Source organism: Dipodomys merriami, unplaced genomic scaffold, assembly GCF_024711535.1.
Source record: "Dipodomys merriami isolate MVZ:Mamm:240054 unplaced genomic scaffold, mDipMer1.0.p SCAF_6, whole genome shotgun sequence".
Lineage (NCBI taxonomy): Eukaryota > Metazoa > Chordata > Mammalia > Rodentia > Heteromyidae > Dipodomys > Dipodomys merriami.
In genome coordinates, this window is record NW_027206179.1 from 39,935,061 (window position 1) to 39,955,582 (window position 20,522).

A 20,522-nucleotide genomic window follows, 5' to 3' on the forward strand; every position below is an offset into this window, starting at 1 on the left:
CTTATCAAAGAAGGTAGTATTTGCAATAACCTATTTACTGCAAACACCTCTTAACTTATTTATAATACCTAATAAAATACCAATGCTACCCATAAAAAAGTCAAATGATAAGATGTATATTGTAGGAAATACTTAACTCAATAACGTTTATTGTCATCCTTACCAGAAGTGTCAGCATCACCACTGCTGTGAGCAGGACATTCTGCTATGACGTTGTGATAGCTTCAGCATCACCAGATGATTGGATGCCTTTCAGCTCCATGACAAGCCATTGGCACCATAGTCCTATCTGTGACCCTCACTGACTGAAGTGTTGTTTAGCAGCAAATGATGGTATTGCCTCCACTTGTACATTTGAGGAAAATGAAGCACAAGACTGGTGAAGAGTTAAGGGACTTGCCAGAGACCACCTTGTTGACAACTAGCAAATCTGGGATTCAGTCCCAAAGAGGCTGGTCACATCATCAGCACTCTCTACTGCTTCATCCCCAATCTCCTTGGACATAGGATTAGTATAGGTCATAAGGAGATTGGACCCAGTATATCCTTACCAATCAAGCACTAGTGGTCCATAGTTACATTGAGGATCCAGATTTAGCAACCTACCTCCAGCTACCAGCCATCCAGATACATGATTGAAAACAGTGAACAAGCAGAGCATTTATACTGTCTTAATTGTCAAGTCATAACATTTGAGAATCAGGTGTTTGGTGCCTATACCCAAAGAGCCTTCCTTCAGATTTTTATATATAGATATCTAAAAAGTTCTTACATACTTAGCCAAAAAGTTAAATTAAGGCCCTGAATTGGGTCCAATTATAAATGTGTTCTCCCTCCCAGATGAGTAAGTGCATAGAAATAGAATAACTGGTATAACTGGCCTTTATGACATAACTTCATTTTCTTTTATGTGATGTAAATCACTTAAATGTGAGCATTTCAAATCTCAGTAGATCACTTTGGAGGATCTGGTATGTTAAAGAACAACAACCAGATTGTCTTTGTTTTCAGCCAGTGGTGCTTTTTTTTTTTTTTTTTTCTCTTTCATATCCAGTGGTTGGTTTAAGGCCTAAACCCCTTAGTTACAGAACAAAGTGATGGAGCAGTAATCCAGCCTGTGTGGGGCTAAGGGGAGAATAATGAACATTCCCTGCAAGCTTCCTGCCTAGGTGCAGGTGCAGAAATCAGGAGGTTATGAATAATGCATGACATGCAGATTAGGTGATGGTTTCTCCTACTGGGGTTTTGAATTTGCTACCTGCCTGGATGCTATATGTGGAAAGAAGGCAGATGAAAGCAAAAGCATCCCAATTTAAAGACTAAGCTCACAAAAACTGGATACCCTTTTAAAGAAATAAAATTTAAGGGGTGGCTGAAATGCAAGTGTTATGGTCTGTTTAGTGTTGACTTGCGCAACATATTACCAGTGTACTCCTTTTGAAGAAGAAAAATATTCCTTAATTCCTCTTTTTAATTCAGGAAATCATGTGATTATTTGGTTACACACACAATGAGAAGTTATATTCTGAAGACTGCTATAGCATTTTAGAAATTGTACACTTGTGGTATTTGATCTGTGATCAATGAATTTTTTCTAAAAGATGCAGATGCCTAGAGAATATTGTAAGTATGGATTAAACGTGCCTGTTTCCTCCACCCAGGAAATATGGGCCTGATAAGACAATACTGCAGGCAAATTGACCACACTGAGAAAAACAGGTTCCTTATACTACTTGAGTTAAAGAGGGAAGAATCTAAGGGGATATAGGCTTAAAGGATATGAAGTGAATTAAAAATTGAGTATTCGGGGCTCCCCAAAACTTATTTCATAAATAGGACTCTGACCTCCGGTGAGGGATAGAGCAAAAGTTTCCTCCATTTCCCTATATGTCAGGGGTCTTTATCTGGGGACAAATTTGGGTGCTCATAATGTCCATCTTGAGGAGGATTATATTTGAAAAAGACAAGAGGAAAACCTAGTTATGCTACATATTGTATAAGTCTCACACATTTTATTTCTCTCCTCTGTCTGTCTTTTTGTCTCTGTCTTCCCATTCACCCCACACCCCTCACCCCACTCCTATTTTGGGTACTGGAATATTCTGGCTTTCATTTCATTTTAGCTGAGTTTGTCATTTCCGCAAGGCCCCAGTTTGGCCAGATGCCAAGACCAACAGGTGATCCTTGTAGCTGCAGAGCAGCAGGAAGTGGGTCTCATTTGAATGAGGCAGTTCACCAGAGGGGCTGTCTGACCCCCCCCCCCTCCATCTTCCTGCATAATTAACACTCTCCCCCCATGCAGGGCAGAAAATCTGTGCTGAGCAGCTCAGCTGGAGTAGCCATTGAGAAGCCTATGAGGAAAGGAATGTTAATAAGGGATGTTGGAAGGAATCAGCCTGCCCTGTGTAGAGTGAGGTCAGGCTCCAGGTTTGGGGCAAGCATGTCTTCTATGTTTTGACATGGTTTTTACTTGCCAAGCAGCGAGGAGGAGCTAATGGTTCTAACTGGACCTTAGTACTAGTTTACCAGTTTAAAAATCTCTATCATCTTTCTTACAAATGAAAGGAATATCTGATTAAGTAGACACTGTGTTGTAAACTCTGCAGCTGGGCTCCGGTGGCTCACCTCTGTAATCCTAGCTGCTCAGGAGGCTGAGATCTGAGGATCACAGTACAAAACCAGACTGGGCAGGAAAGTCCGTGAGACTCTTATCTCCAATTAACCACCAGAAAACCGGAAGTGGAGCTATGGCTTAAGTGGTAGAGTGCTAGTCTTGAGCTAAAGTACCCAGGCCCAGAGTTCAAGCCCCACAACCAACACACACAAAATAAAAGAACGAAAATGAACTGTGCAACTTGTGGGCAGGGATAGGAGGGGGAAAGGGAAAGAGATAATTCATTACCTGAATTATAAAATGGTAACTCCTCTGTGCATCACCTTAATAATAACAATCAAATAAAATAATAAAAGCAAAATCTGAAGCATACCAAGTGAAGATAATGCAAGCTAAAAGGCTACCTAGATCTCAGAAATCCTAAGAAGCAGAAAGTAGACCATTGGGAAAGCAGTAATTAGGCCACTTAAGCTTTGCCAGTTGGTCACACAGGAAGAGGTGGAGGTGTCTAATAGTTGGCCTCTGATTGGAGGACATCAACATATCCTGAAAACTTTCAACTCTAGCCCTGTAGGCTTCCAGGCCTAGAAACTTGTAGAGCCTTGTATTCTTCACTTTTCATTGTCTGCCTAACATTTTCAATTGACTCTGGCTTGGCTCTGCCTTTCTTAGAACGAACGGGGAGAACATGACTTCCCCAAAGCCTTTCTCTTATAAATAGCTGCTCACCTTTCATTGCTTTCCCATTCTCACATACTGTATTCTTGTACATCAAGCAAAGTTGCCTTGCTTTTCAGGTTTTAAATCTAGAAGCTGAGTGAAAGAGGGATCATTCATTGTCTCTTTGGATGTCCCTTTAACAGCATGAAGAGAGCTCATTGACAACAGGCAAAACATTGCATGTAACACTAGTGCCCATTCTTGTCTCTGGCAAGAATTGGGTCTTCAGTAACCATGTGCTATAAGTCAGTTCATTGAAACTTTTGGTTCTGCCAAGACCCTGTGATCTCAGGAGTGGTTAAGGAGGAAACAGGCCTTCTAGAGGTTTGCAAGGTACAGGAATGTGTGTCTGCTTACTAAGAAATGATCAAGTTCTGAAGGACTTTTTTGGGGAGGACACATATTATTTATAAAATAGGAATCCTTATTCATTTACAGTCAGGACCATGTTCTTTCGATAACTGTCTTATTCTGTTCTGCCTACAGGGTACATCCATCCCCAGTATCAAGAGTCCGGGGAAATCGAATGAATAACCAGAAGTTTGCTTGGTGAGTATGCAAACTACACTATGCGTATTATCTTCTCTATGGAAAGTTCTAGTAGGGTTGTATTCAAACCGAATTATTCCTGTTGTTCTAGAGAGAATATATTTCTACTAACTAGTCTGGGTAGTGTTCCTTAAATTCTAAATAAAAAGTGTTACATGTCCCTTCCAGCTCAAACTTACCAAAAATGATGAATGCAACATCTTTATCCTAACAAATTTGATCTGATTTTCCAAGATTATCACTTTATGCCTATTAAAGAATATTTCCCAATATTTAGTATAACTTAGTCCACAATTCAGATTTTTCTGAGGTATCAGCTTCAACTTTTCATAAAAATTTTCATAGTCCATTATGTTAATTTTGATTATTACCATTTTAATTATTATTTTCCGTAGAAAATATCCAGGTTTTGTTTTGCTTTCTAGTTTGAAGAACACTAAGGTCTTCCTTTCACTAGTTCTTAAACAAAAGTACAAATGAAACTTAACCAGAAATGACCTTAAAAGTTATTTCAGCTACAAAATTCATTAAGGCAACAAGCTTAGTGTCTTACAGATGTTTCATATGAAACAAATGTTTATTTATTTATATTACTCTTTCCACAGAGTTAACTTTTTATTTTTTGGGGGTGTGTGGGTCCGGTTGTGGGGCCTGAACTCTGGGCCTGGGCACTGTCCCTCAGCTCTTCAGCTCAAGGCTAGAGCTCTACCACTTGAGCCACAGTGCCACTTCTGGCTTTTTTCTTTTTGCTTATGTGGTGCTGAGGAATTGAACCCAGGGCCTCAGGCATGCAAGGCAAGCGCTCTATCACTGAGCCACCTTCCCAGCCCCCAGAGTTAACTTTTTAACATATAATATTTCATTAAAAGAAGAGAAAAGAAAGATAGTAACTGTGTCTTGTTAATTTAAAAAAATGGAAATTCACAATCTCTCATTTTACTTCTTTAGATTTTGCCTAGAATGAGATTTTTATTAGAAACTATGGCTTTAAAAAAAAGTATGGGAGAATGATTACCAAAGATTGAGTTTCCAAATTAACTTTATACCTAAATCATGATTATTTTTAGACACAAAATAATGACACTTTGAACTTGAATAGTACATAATCAGCTCTCCTCCTGTTCTCCATTAAATCTAATTAACCTGCACAATAGCTTGGTGATGTTGTTAAATATTATGCTTTTCTTTTCCACGGAGGGGGAATTATAACCCAGAAGATTGGGCTATAAATTACACAATGCCTAAAAGCCAGACATCCTTCCTTCTTGGTCTCTCACAATAGCCACAGCATTGTCCTTTCAGACCTGGAAAGCTGGAAAAAAAAAATAATGCTGATAGTTATTACATGGAAAGAAGAGAAAAATCAAGTGACTCTTGGAGTGCGTGGCATTTATATTCCTTCTCAGTACAGGGCATATTGTACTAAAGAAACTTTATTACATAATAGAGCATGCAAGCAGATTAAATGAGCAACACAACACAAGCCAAGCCAACCAACAGAAAACAAAATTGTCAGTCCTGAAACCCAGCGTCTGCCCCGTTGTTCTCAATGGCTTAATGTGCAACACTGAGTAAATAATAGGTTTTCTCTTCTTCTCCTTTTCTTTCTGGACTTACTGGAATAATGATAACTTATTTCTGCATAATTCATAGCATGTCATTTGGTTAGTAAGTTTAGACTACTTTTATCTCCAGAGAAATAATCCTCAAGAAACAAAAGGGTTTTTCCTATTAGCATTGAGAAAATCTAACTTTCATTTATTTAACAACATTTATTTGCAGTTCCAGACACCATTGAAAGCACTAGATTCGAAAAATAAATAAAACATGGTTTTTAGGTGCTGCCTTGTAGGAGAGAGAGACAGACAGACAGATAGGGAGAGACAGAAAAACATCTTCTCCCTGATATGTTACACTGATACCATACATGCATGTAAACATTATGTGATAAGACTAGAATACTAAATACATGTGGATAATATTGTAAGGAAGTATATTTATAGTGTAATATTCAGAGGAAAAAATTGTTGACTATATGTAAGACCAATTTGAGAGTTACAATATAGTGAGAAAGTGGGAAAGAATTGTCTGAAAATTTGTCCCAGAGGTTAGGTTGGTAGCCCAATGATAAAACACATGCACAGTATCCTACATTTGATTACGACTGCCAGGAAATATAAAAGTTATTCTAGAGCAAAAAGGTTTTTGAGTAAAGACCTACTTGCAATTAGTAGGGAAAGAAATGAGCTGGTATGTCTTCAATAGATTGAATTAGACAAATGGAGAGTTGGGGACATTTCTAAATTGATTCTAGCTAGAATGTGCACACATTTAATACATGTATACCTTATTTGGTTGGGAGTTAGGCAACATTTCTATAATTTCTATCTTGAACCTTCCTTTGGTTAATACTTTGACTCTGGTATATGGAAATAAATCACCTACCTGGCTGCAAAGAAGCCCCATGTATCAGCTAGCATCTGCTTCTAGTCAAGTGATAAACACTTGATAGTTCTTTGTGAAATATTAGCTCTGAAAGGTGCAGAAAGTTTAAATACTCATCTAGCAATAGTGATGAAGGGAAAGAGACAGTTGATCTCCTGATAATAGAAGTTGGGGATCATTTATAGAATTAGCTGTTGAGTTTGTCACTAGCTTGACTCTGCCCTGAGTTATATCCACTGTACCTACCAGTTAGGAACAATGATTAGAGGAGGCTGGGTTAGCAACTGCTCTAATCAGTTCATCAAGTAGGCAATTGCCATTCAGGAAAAGATAAAAAGGATTGAATTTCTGCTGTAAACTTGTGTATAGGCAATGCATGACATTTGGGTAGGTGCTTGACAGTTACCAAGCCAGTGTTTATTATTGTAGAAAAGAAAGCTTGAAAAAAAAAAAAAGCTTTAGTAGTGTTTTTCTTTTGTCTTCTGTTGATCTGAGAGGTGACATCCATTGGCCCTTTTGTGTGACAACATTTCCTTTGGAGCTGAAGAAATGTGTGGACAAGAATGTCTGTTCAAGGCAAACAAAATCTGCTAAAACCAAGAGAAAATGTGTTAGCACATGAGAATACTAGGCCTGAAAGAATCCAGTGACAGAAATGAGGGTGAGCCACATTACTAACTCCCCAAAGACCGATGAAGACTTCCAGCGAGGGGCATTAGCATCCCAGTAAAGAGCTTCAAAGCCAGGCACCACTGGCTCCATCCTGTAATTCTAGCTACTTAGAGGGCTGAGACCTGAAGATTGCTATTGAAAGCCAGCCAGAGACAGAAAAAGTCCTTGAGACTCTTATCTCCAATTAACAACCATCAAACCAGAAGTTATCTGTAGTTCAAGTGGTAGAACAAGTAGCCTTTGAGTGAAAAGAGCTAAAGAACAGCACCTAGGCCCTGAGGTCAAGCCTCAATAAACAGCACCAAAACAAACAAGTCAGCTCATTATGTGAGCCACTGTTTAACATGGAATTAGACATGTGGAGTGGTGATTCCAAACATAAACACTGTCTCTCCAAATTTCTCCCTTGGGGTCAACGTACTGTAGAAGAAGAATTAGTTGATTTGAGGATGGCTTGGGATGTAGATCTGGAAATTTCCTTGTCAGTGTCATGCATTAAACCTTCCTTCATTCGTTCACCCTTGGCCTGGGGTGGGTGGGCCTTACCATGTCTTCCTTGATGCAAGAAAAGGGGAGAATTCCTTTTTTTTTCTTCTACCATTTTAGGCTCATTGCCTGGAGCCCTGTCAGTTATACTGGCAAAAGACAGGAGAACTAGAGAAAAATGAAGTGACATGGATGAACACAAGAAAAGCCACTTAGACGGATAGTTGGGGCGTAGGCTTATGTAGCATCTAACCAAAAGAACAATGAGATTTTTAAAGAAGTGACGAGACACAAAGAGAAGATCGTCAAGTTTCTATAGGAAGATAACTATAGATGGGGCAAACTGATGGGAGGTTGGTGAAACTCAGTGGATAGCTTCTCTGTTTTGGTGCCATGTTCCAGATTTAGTGGTGCAGATTCAGATGATTTTGAAAATATTCCTGTTCAGCCAGGTGGAGTGTTGCATACTTGTAATCATGGCGACTTAGGAGGCAGAGGTACGAGGATCTTGAGTTTCAAAGCCAATATCGGGCATGACTGGGCCACACCGAGTGAAAAAACAAGATAAAAACCAAAGATCTTGTGGGTAACTTTAGTGGTGAGGCCCTGATTCAAGGTTTCAAATATGGCTAGATTCCAAGCAAGTGCTTCAGAGACAAGAAGCACATGTCTATTTGCATCTTAAACTTCTCCTCTTCTTCCTCATCCTCTAACCCTGCTCTATTCCAAAAGGGTTAGAGGAGTTGGGTATTTATCATTCATTGTTAGCGATGATGGTGGTGATGGTAGTATGTCCCCAAGAGCTGTTACATAACAGAGATTCTGGAGGTCACTTTAAGGGCTGTTTTTATGCTGACATGGAAAATAAAGCATTTCTGCCTATTAATAGGAATTATCATCTGTAAAACAGAAGTTCATTTTCCCTACCTCGTGCCAATTATGTGTCAGTTATGATTTATTGCTTGAAGATGTACCTGAGATTTTATGTAGCCATATACTCATGCCACAAAAAGTTGTAGTTATAAGAGTCTCTATGCAAATCAATGTTTGGGTGTGGAAAAGTCACAAATTTTCATAAAACGTAAGAAGTGTCTTTTTCACACTTTGATGGTTTCATGTTGGAAATGGTGCTACAGAGAAGTTAAATATTTATACACATGCAGTTGAAGCCATTATAAGGTTTCTCATGGATACAGCTAGGATGGATTTGTCTCATAAAAATAAGGACACTCTTGTTTGTTCATTTTTTCCCCATTCTTTCTTGTTTTATCCTCTAGATGAAGGTACCAGAGCCTTGCTACATAGAGTTATTAATACTGGAACCATCTGAGAAAGCCAGATAAAAGCAGTCCTTTAAAGAAAGGACAGTGTTTTCTAAATCACCACTTTCAGATCTGTGAAGGAAATGTTGGCATCACAGGTTCAGGCCAAGTTCCTTACTTTTACTGCATAGGAATGGAAGCCAGGAGACACAAATGTAACCTGTCAGTCAGTGCTGGGCAGGACTCCAAATCTCCACCCACCTTCACAGTAGCATTTCCGCCATGTGTCAGTTGCCTACTAGTGGTAGGAACTGGAGCAGTGCTAACAGTTTAGTAAGATGAATGTTTAATTGGTCTTGAGTTAAGCAGAAGGCTTTTGCCTGGGCAGCCCCCACTACCCCCCTTTGATTGATGTGCCAGGCTGGCAGGAGAATCAGAAAAAAGCTTGATAAAGACATCGCTGCTACCACTGATAGGTGACAGGCCCCCAAATGCCCTGCCAGAATGTTCCATCGTGACTCCTTGTGTACTCAGTGGTCACAGCTGATGCTGACAGGAGACTTTTCTTATTATCAGAATTTGCTCTTGCCTGACTTTTTGACTTATAGAGCAAAAACTAATGACAGGACGTGTAAAACTTTGCTAGGTGCACCCCGCCCCCCACCCAACGCTTGTCTCCATGTTTATTAGTCATACAGAGGGGTTCCAGTTCAACATAATGATTTATGAGTACAATGCATCTTATCAGTGTCATTATTCTTCCCCATCTCTCCCAACCCCACAAGTCCCCCAAATATCTTGGTTCCATTTTCACATACGTATGTTGAATAGTATGGCTGTATTCACCCATCCTTCTTCTATAGTTTTTTTTAAACCCATATGTTTTGGTAGATAAGCAAAAGGTTGCTTCGGGGTTTGGTATGGAAACATATTCTCTCTAGTGTTTGATAACAGACTGGGAAAATGGACTACACTGTAGTTGATTTCATTAACAAAGCTACTTGCACTGTTCTCTAGAAAGTGCCCATGGGTGACACTTCATCTTAAACCTTTCAAATTCCCACCTTATTTTTATGTTCCAGGGCAGGATCAGCTACTTAATTGTTTAATAACTTTGACCATTGCCCAGATTTAACTTGGTGACAATTATGTAGACCTTAAACTTGGGTTCCACCTTCTAGGTTGTCCTTACGGAAAGCATTCGGGCTCAAATCACCCAGTGTTTCAGCAAGAGGTGGCTGTGATGGAAGTGGTTTGTCTCCTTCTTGGTCTCAGATGGTTTTGTTTCTACTAATGCTTTGTGTGAGGGCAGTGGGGCGGGGGGACTACAACAGGTTGATTTTTGGTAATTATTTTCTTAATTATATGAGAATAAGGGCTAGACGATCATGCTAGATTCTAATAAAGGTTACCAATTCTGAAATACCTTTCTATTAAAAGTAGGTATTTATCTGGGTGCTTTGATGGCTCAATGCTTGTATTCCTGGCTACTCAGGATTACCAGCTGAGGATTGAAATTCAAAGCAATCATGGGCAGGAAAGTCTATGAAACTCTATCTCCAATTAACCACCAAAATTTAGGAAGTGGAGGTGTAACTCAAATAATAGGGCACTAGTCTTGGGCAAAAGGCTAAGGAAGGAGTACCCTGGTACTGACTTCAAGCCCCAGTACTGGCACAAAAAATTTTAAAAAGGATGGTTAAGGGAGGGTTGGGTAGGAACATTGAAAGAGATGACATGGTTTAAGATGGGTTGTATTCATAAACTGCTTTTGTTAAATGGCAATTCCTTTATACAACTAAAAGAAAATAATAATAATGAAGAAGAAATAAGCCCAAGAATCATACCAGTATTGCTCAGAGCTAGGAAGCATCTGATTGTCCTGGAATCTATCGTTCACTTAGAGTCACTGTCTGAATTTTCATTCATGTTACTCTCTATTAGATGGGATGGATCAGCTAGCTTCAAGACAGGTAATTTTGCAGGATGGTGAAATATAGAGTCAAAGGAAAAGCAACTGCGGAGGACCTACAGACAGCTACAACTAGGCCAGGACCCAGGATTTCTGGGAGGCAAGATTTAATCTGCGGGCACAGGCCCAGAGTGCATTAGTTTAGCTTTTGCATGCCACCTCTTCAAAAATCACAGTATTGGAGTTCAGAATATGATCAGAGAAGTGGGTCCCAGCCTAGATTGTGCTTGGCTGGGACACTTGATTAACAATACTCATGTGAGACCACGTGAGGAGAAAGGTCCCAAAGGAGAAGGTGGGGTTAGTATCAGACAAGAATGGAAGAGATCACACTCTATAATTTCCATTCTATGGAATAAACTAGAAAGTGTGATTAAGGAAAATAACTTTCCCAGAGTTAAGAACTTTAAAGTTTTCCCGTGGGGGCCATAATTTCTTACCTTTTGTATAATCCAGGTGTTCTATCGTTCCTAACTAAAATACCATTCGAGAGGAGATGAGAACTCATCTCAACCAACAGGTTAGCTACACTGGTCCTTGTGTGTAATCCAGTGACATTGGAAGCATAAGGAAGAAGATTATGGATTTAGGCTACCTGAGGCAAAACAACAACCAAAAGAAACAACCAGAGACTGTATCTGAAAAATAAAAGAAGCAAAAAAGTTAGGGACATGGCTCAAGTGGTAAAGCACTTGACTAGCAAGATGAAGGCCCTGAATTCAAACCCTGGACTGCTTATAAACAAACAAACAAACAAAACAAAACAGAGAGGAATAAAAAACTAAAGTAATTTGATGGCTCTCGTCTTACTCTTAATTATTATTGAATTGCCAGAGCATACATGTTTAGTCAAAACAGACTCAAACACCTCCATCTTGAAACTTAATGAACATTTAATCCTACTTACTTAGAAACCTCATTTCTCCAGAATCTGACTTCGCATCATATCTCTTTAAAGAAGGTTCCTAGATATCAGCCCTCAATCACAACGTTAAACAAATCTCTTTAGTATTACCCAGGTGATTCATTGACATTCTCAGTGTTTATTACAGCCTCAGATGAGGCTGTAATGTACGCAAGTCTCCTGAGCCTTGTTTTCACAATAGGTAAATACAGATTCCACGGGGGCTCACGCTACCTCTACACAGAAAGGAAGCAGGTTCCCTTCCGTTTCTGTGAAATCCAAATAAACCAGAAAGGTAACTGCATTGTCATCCTTTGGTGACCACTGGTTCTTTTCTTCCATCCTGTATATTATTGCAAACAGACTTATCAAGTTTCATCCTGTAGAAAAGCATTGGTTTAAATCATTCATAGGACTGAACACTCTTACAAAACAGAAACCTCTTCAGTTCCAAATATTTTCTCATTGCTTGTTTTTTTTTTCTTTTAGAAGTCCTTAAAGAAACATTGCTGTGGCTTAGCATGTGCAGAGCATTTGCAGTTTGTAGGAATGGAGAAAGAAAATACTGTTTTGGGGGGTTTGTTTTCACTTTAAACCTAAATTAGTTTGGGCTCTTTGAAGAATCCTATAGCTTTACCAAAAGGACTGCTTTCTTGCAGTGAGAGTGACTTACAGTAATCTTCCCCAAACTGCACAGGCAGTGAAATATTTATTTGTGAAAGACAAGGAAGTGTAGAATTATATTGGAAGCAGGAAACAAAGGCCAAAGGCAACCATATGAAGAACAGAAGAAAGTTGCTGCCACCTGGAGGTAAAAGATGGTACTGTTAAATATCTGCTGTGAATACTTAGGAAATTGACCTTGAGATTTGGGTGATCCTAAGTGGATTTCCCTGTAGTAGCTTTGTTATCTTAAATCATTGGAAATCTCCGTGTCCTGTACAGTATACTTGCAGCTATTTGGAAGCATGTAGGGCACACCTTTTTCAACCTCCATCCTAATTTTTTCAGGCCTTATTTCAGAAGTTAGAGTAAGCTTTGCTTCTCATTAGGTTTTGTGGCTGATGCTCTTTCCCTTTCTCTTAGGACAGGGCAGTAGTATGTATGCATCTGGTGAGCTCTGAGAATCTTGGAGCATGAGTAGGAGGAGAATACCTGGCCTTACCTGAGTTGTGCTAAATTTGCACCTAGATGTATGTAGTACCAGCCTCCAGTTTGTTCCATGGTCATCTTGGGTATTTGGATTGAGTGTATGTAACTTTACCTTTTTAAAAAAATATATCATGGGGCTGAGAAAGTGGCTCAGTGGTAAAAGTGTTTACCTCACATTCATGAGTCTCTGGGTTCGACTCCTCAGCATCACATAAACAGAAAAGGCCGAAAGTGGCACTGTGGCTCAAGTGGTAGAGCGTTAGCCTTGAGTTGAAGAGCTGAAGGACAGTGCCCAGACCCAGAGTTCAAGCCTCACACTGACCAGAAAAAAAAAATTATCAGGACCTTTTTTTTCTGTACGAGACACACTGGTGGTTCCCTCCTATAATACACAGGAGGCTGAGATCTGAGGACCATTCTTTGAAGCCAGCCCAGGCAGGAAAGGCTATGAGATTCTTATCTCCAATTAACCTCCAAAAAGCTGAAAATAGAGCTGTGTGATTCAAGAGGTTAGAGAACTAGCTTTGAGTGAAAACCTAAGGAAGACTTCTCTGTCCCTGAGTTCAAGCCTCGGTACCACCCTCCCTACCCCCACCCCCATTCAGAACTTTTTTTTTTTTTTAAGGGAAAACCCTTTCCAATAAAGACCTTCAGACATCCAGAAAGTGTACACTCCATATTAGGCTGATTGTTCTCTCTTTTTATGACCACCATCTTGTTGTACAACCTCCTCGGAACACTGTTCACACTGTTCTTGGCAACAGTACCACAGAATGCTACAGCCAAACACACCAGGCATAGAAAGGTGGGAAAATCTGAAGAGACATTATATATGTGTGGGTTCATACATCTGCCTTTCTCTCCTCCCCTGTTCCAGAGTCTTTGAATATGGTTGATGATTATGATGAGGGCTTTCAGAGCCAGAGGATATCAGAAAATACCAGTAGATTCCACCAGCACTTTTAGCAGTGAAGCTAGCAATCAAATCTGTTGCTTGTTTATTTGAAACCTCTGTGTTGTGCAATACATTAGTTGAATCCTTTCTCTGACTAGTGGACCTTTACTTGTCCTTTATATTGTCTTTGAACCCATGTTTTAACCTACAGGATAAGCGTTTAGATTCCATGAGAACAAAAGGCCATTGAATTGATTTGTTCATATCCCCAAGCTCAATTTTTTCCCCCTGATTTGCCATCTATGACCACGATAGAAACCTCAGTAACTCCACTCCATCAAAACAACAGCTATTTGATCCCAGGTCAAATAGTTATTCTTTCTTTTAAAATTTTCTTGCCACTGTTGGCTCTTCTTTTCCTGCATTATCTCTTATCTGAAGTATTACCTAAGCTCCAGCCTGTCTCTTTCTATTCAGATTCTTCCTTCTCCCCCAAATCCAGTCATCACCATCTCTGCAGTGATCCTTCTGGAATGAGGTGAGGTGGGATTGCTCCTGTCTTGGCAATTCTACTGTCATATGCCATCAGCTGGGAGTCCAGGGCACGTAGTACAATATATGAGAACCTTTGTGTCACCTAGCACCCTGTACCCCACTTCCTGTGGGGTAAGCCTAAGCTCCAGTCTTGTTAGATTAGCCAAAACACCTTGGGTACCATGGAAACCAACACTGGAAAACTGAGCTTAAGTGTTCTCTTCTCTAAAGGACTTGCCTACAGTATACCCCTGCCATCAGCCTCTCCCTTTCTCTCTGACGGATGCCACAGGATATGAACCATGCTATCCTACTTGTCACAATTACTTCCATATCACATTCAATCTACCTTCTCTGAATGAGCCTTCCCAATATGGCGGTCATCCTTTGCTGGCTTGGAGCACAGCACATGATACAATAGGTTCAGGGTACAAGGGTCACGGAAATAAATATATGTATTCTGCCCTACTGGAAAACCTAAAGTGTAGAGAGCTTCAGTAATTTTGTCCAAGTTGGCACAGTGAATCAGAGCTCAGATTAAAACCTCTGTAATGAATGATGGCCATTTTCCTTACTCAATATTTTAAGGAAAGCAGAGATACTCCAGTTTGGAAAACGATGTTAGAAACCTTTCAATATTAGTTACCCCATCTCTGCCCTTTCTCTGTTTATAATCGTTATGCTTGATAGAACACCAACCTGAAACTCAGAAACAGAGATTTGAGACGTGCTGTCATTCTCTAATGATGTGATCTGGGGCTCAATCCAGTCCCTGAGGCCTGCTGTTGCCGATAAGAGTTCACAGGGATAATGTGAGAAGAGATGGGTGTGGATTGTGTGGAGAAGTTCTGTAAGCCGTCCAAGGCAAGATGTACCAAAACACGTCAGCAGGATGATGTCACTTCTCACTGTTTTCTTCAAAACTACCTCCTTATTGATGTTGACACACATGCACGCGCACACACACACACACACACACATACCTACACCTTATTAAATTCTCTTTATCTTCTTGTCTCAATTAACAGTATAGAATTTAAAGGATTTAGGGATTCAGTTCTTCTGTCCACCTGACTTTTATGGCCTTCTCTGATCCGCTTGATCCTGAATTTAATTATCTGGCTTACATTCACACCGTCTCTTTGCTTTTTTTCTGCCTAGCTATTCTTCATGCCTGAGTGAAAAGAGCTTGATTAATAAAACCTTACTCTATTATATTTCCTCATAATTAGAAAGAAGATGTCCTCCTGGATGAGCTTTGTGTGGCTATTTTTTTTTTAATTCTTTGTCCTTTGAGTGCTAATCCAATGGCTTTTTTGTTTCTGCTATAGTAATGAATTCAAAAATCAACATGTAGTGCGGTGCCTTCCAAACCACAAATGCACACATACATCATCACAGCTCTGGAAATAGGACCTGGAAATCAGATTTAAAGGCAGAGTCAGGTGAAGGCTTATGATATTTTTGCATATTCAAAAACTAGATACCTGTTTTTCTTTTTTGAGTCTTATCAAGTGACTCAACAGGTACCAAATCTTAAATGGCCCTGTTCAAAGTACCAATCCCTATTGGTATCAACCCAAAAATGGTAGCATACTCTTGGCTCATTATCCCAGAACATCCCCAACCCTCTAGGAAATGAGCATCTAAGCGTATCTGTGCTCTACTTGGCTCCAGAGGGAAATGTGCCCTCTCACATACTTTATGAACATTTTTGTTATCCAGTCATTTCCTAGGCTTTTTAAAACTGGCCTGGAGTGAATTTTATTTTTAAATCCAGGCTTAAGGCTTTTAGCCTTAAGCAACTCGTCAGACTTCCCAATACTTGTTCTTCTGGGATGAGATACAGCAACAGAATTTTCTCCCAGAGCTCCACAGGCCCATAATTCCATCACTCAGAAGCTGAAGTATGAAGATGATGAGTTCAAGGCCAGCTGTAGCTACAAAGCCAGTTGGAGGCCAGACAGAACTAAACAGCAAAACTTGCCTCAAAAAAAAACCCCAAAATTGAATGTATTCTTCACAGCTCCAACTGCCATAGTACTAGGTGCCTTAAACAATGGGAATTTATATCTCACAGTTTCAATGAGGAGGTCCCACATAAAAATGATGGCCAACAAGATTGCTGGCAAAGATTTGCTTCCTGGCTTGCAGAAAACAGCCTCTTCCTATGTCTTCACAAGGTGGTGAGAAAGAGAGTGAGTTCTGGCTTCTGACACTCTCCTTACAAGGGCACTAATGCCGTCCAGGGGCCCCATCCTCCTGTCTTTTTCTAAACTTAATTACTTCTCAAAGACCCTCATATTCAACTATGATCTCAGTGAAGGGCAGGCCTTCTGTCTGTGCATTTTTAGGGGACATAGACTGTCATGTCAATTCAGGTTCATGGTCAAGATGATTCTCATCTATGTTATAGTTATTAAAATGTCAACTCTTTAATTATCAGCTCCCTTAAAAACCAATCATCAGAACATCTGAGTTAGCCTTCTCTATGACAGAGGAATCTGATACAGGCTTAGAAATGGGCCATGGAATCAATAATTTGCTCCTAGGCATGCCGGGTTCTATGGCTGGTGAATAATTCATCCTCTGGTGGTGGAGGTAAATCTCCAAAGTGATTCTCCATGAACTCCTGGTTTTCATCACTCCCTCTGAAGGGAAACAGTAAGGTCCAACGTGATAGGAAATGCACAGTGTACCTTGTTAGAACCACTTTTCAAGGATACTTTATGCTCTTCAATAATTTATAGTTTCACACAGTTTCATAGACATCATTTCATTTATTTCTCATAACTATTCTATGAGATGTCCTGAAAGATGTTATCGTCTTAATATTTAAAGCAGAGAAAAAGCAGAATAGAGTAGGGATTAAGGGATCACTTTGCTTATTTTCATATTTCAGTTACTGTATATTATCTCTGCACCCTCACACAAGCTATTTAATATTTTGGTGTCTTGGCTTCCTACACTATGAAATGGAGCTCACTAATAATACTTGTCTTGTTGTTTGGAGGATTAAATGTGCTGCTATATAACATATAAAGCTCTAAGGACAGTGCCTACCAAACTCAGTAAATGTTGATAGCTATTCTAGAGGAATATAAGGTGAGTTTATATAGTACCATAACTAATTTATATTAGCTATTATTGCCCCATGTGATATAAGTAGACAGATAGGGACATTTCTGTAATCCTTCTCATTTACTCTTGTTTTTTTTCACACATCTTAATGTGTATGTTCTCCAAGGTTCTATCCATTTGCAAATTCTCCCTTGCTCTAACAGCCTTCTCCCTAGGTAAAACTCTCCTTCTTGGGCTGTTAGATTTATCACTTTGTCTGGGTCCTGATCACACTTGTCTATCGCAGCTCTCAAATGGGCACATGGAAGAGTGTGTGTGCATGCCTCTTTAGTCCTGAACTACACGATCATCATATTCATACCCTAGCTGAGATGACAAGTTCATGCCATCACATCACATCCAGCTATTGATTGAGATGAGCATCTCAAACTTTTTACCTGAACTGGCTTCCACCCACAGTTCTCCACACCGTAGCCTCCCAAGGAGCTAGGATTACAGGGGTGAGCCACCAGCACTTGGTGAGAAGACATTTCTTTCCATAGTTTTCTGACTGTACTTTCAACTCCTAATGAGTCATTTTTCTAAACAGATAATCAAAACCTAAACAAAAAGGAATGTTTTAGACTTTCTAGATTTGCTTGTATTTGATTGTATGTAATTAGGCTAATCAGCACATCTTGAATACCTACTGTATGTCTTGCCCGTGCTGGAAATACTAAAGAAGCCTCACAGAATGCTTGTCTTTCGAGAATTCAAATCATACAAACAAGTTAGCAAACGATGTTGCTTCTGTGTGTCTGTGATCTGTTATAGAGATCCTGTCCCCTCATGGTCAAAGGTAGGTCTTTCTATGACTCACCAACTTTTAATGCATTAAATGCATGAAATCATCATGAGTTGGCCCTACGGATATTCCTTGTTCAGTATAGAACCGTGGAGCAGAAGTTATTTACAGTGTTTTCATTTCATCTATATTTTAAGGGAATGTAGCTGTGACCATTGTCATTGCTTATTTGAGTGTGAAAAACAGAAAAAAAATTGAATTAATACAGCTCTGTCATTGCTTGTCCGTGGGCACACATGACATAAATTCCTGGTTATGTAGTTTTCATGGGTTGGGTTCGTCTGTATCTTTACCAGCTGGATAGCACTCTACTGTGAAAAGTTAAGATCCAAATTTGTCTGTGGGTCTAGAGGCCCATTTGAAAGCCATCAGATATTAAAGACATTCAAAGACATCAGTCTTTTGCCTGGTGCAAACAGCAGACACTCCCTACTTAGCAGGAGAATCCTTTCCTTGAACATGATAAGCATTTATTGGTTGACCATGAACTCCCATTTTCTTGTTATTGATTCTGTTGTCTTGTGGTGTATCCTTGACTTTGAAGCTTCCCAGCTGAACTGGGGTGAGGAAAAACAAAGAACCAGGCTCTTAAGGGTCTCCATGAGAAAAAACCATATTAAGTGGACCCAGAGTCCTGGTGCTATTTTTGCTTAGAGTATTCTGAAACAACACCTTGGTTTTGCAAGTTGATGCTTATGAATAGATTTGGATATCTGAGATTCTAAAAGTCACTTATGTATAGAGCCATTAAGGGTAAGTGTTGACAAAGGAACACTGCCTTTTTCTTTTCACACTAGTAGAGGAAATGCAGTAATTCTCCTATATTGATATCTTTATAAAACATAAGCCCAGTCATTGTCACAACCTAGAAACATGTCAGGGAGAATAATTATAGTTATTTAGAAATATGTATAATTACAATTAGATGTGCTAGGGCATTGTGTTAGCCCTTGTTCCACTTGACTTAAATGTTCCATGATTTTATACAATCGAGGAAGAAAACCAGAGTTGTCATCTAGGCGACTGACATTTTAGTCACAACTGGCAAGAAGATTACCACCTCTCTCCTACCAAAAACATACCACTCTCATTGAATGTGCATTTGCTGTATGCATTTTCTCACACACCTCCAAGGACCAAAGATTATACACATACAAATAAAACCCCATGCTGTGATTATTTATGATAATGAGCTATGGTATAAAAAAAAGAATACCAATGCATAAACCACAAGGTCTTATGCATAATAAATGAATAAATGGCCTATTCTACTAAACACATAATAGCTATAATATTAAGTATTCACCAATGTGATTGATTGTATTAATGTTGGTCTAGGGGATGTAGCTGAATGAAACCAGAAGGTTCTATACCTTCCAGTGAAGCCATGGGATACATAACACCAGGATACATAAATGTCAGATTCTTTTCTGAACCACTTGCCTGTGTAAGTGGTCAACCCAGCTGGCCTTCTGTAGAAATGAATTTACGTATGCATAGATCCCTATATGTCATCTTTTAGCTTTTCTATGTTATAATACGCACCAGGGGAAGATGAGCATTATTTTGTCATGCCGGTCCATGGCAACACCTGTTGTTTTCTCTTTCCCTGTATGTTTTTCATTGCTTAACTTGCCTACCTCCTTCGCCTTGGGGCAGTACCACCATAGTTCTGACTTTGCTCTTGCTTGCTCTGCTCACCATTGGCATCCCCTTCCTCCTCCCTAGGTAAGACAGAAGCCCATAGCCCAGCCAGAGTAGCCTTCACTCCGACGAAGTCTCCTGCTCTCCACTTCTGTCTCTGACCAAAGGGATTAATCACCCACACGTCTTTTGAAAAGCCTGGGCTATTCATTCTCTAAAGAGAAATTTGCTGCTGATCTCTGGGATGCTCACATAAAGGAATTATTGATCCCCATTTTCTCAATGAAGATCCAAAACCAGAGTTAATGATTTCTTGGGGGAAAAAAAACAAAAACAAAAACAAAGCCACTGAGCAGTGGGCCTGGCACATCGTTTTTAAATTGTGTTTCCACCGAAGCAAGGATGCCATGGGAGGGCCAGGTCTCTCCTTTTTTTGATTATTACCTTTTTAATGTTGTAGTTTGATTTTATTTTTAATTGACATGATTACACAAATTTATGGAGTATGATATATATATTTATTTATATATATACACACACTTTTATTTTGTCAGTCGTAGAGCCTGAACTCTGGGCCTGGGCGCTGTCCCTTGGCTCTTCAGCTCAAGGCTAGTGCTCTACCACTTGAGCTACAGCGCCACTTCCAACTTTTTCTGCTTATGTGGTGCTGAGGAATCGAACCCAGGGCCTCATGCATGCAAAGTAAGCACTTTACTACTGAGCCACCTTTCCAGCCCCTATGTACACA

At 39.7% G+C, this 20,522-nt stretch overlaps 1 protein-coding gene across 7 annotated transcripts in view; it reads left to right on the forward strand.

Moving 5' to 3' along the window:
• LOC138814056 (Krueppel-like factor 12) overlaps positions 1-20,522 on the forward strand; it is a 713,678-nt gene that overhangs the window by 642,320 nt on the left and 50,836 nt on the right. For all 7 annotated transcript variants that reach the window (XM_070002854.1, XM_070002850.1, XM_070002849.1 and 4 more), the window contains one exon: positions 3,821-3,883. In XM_070002854.1, coding sequence (XP_069858955.1) covers positions 3,821-3,883 — 63 coding nt within the window. The remainder of the gene's footprint in view (positions 1-3,820; positions 3,884-20,522) is intronic.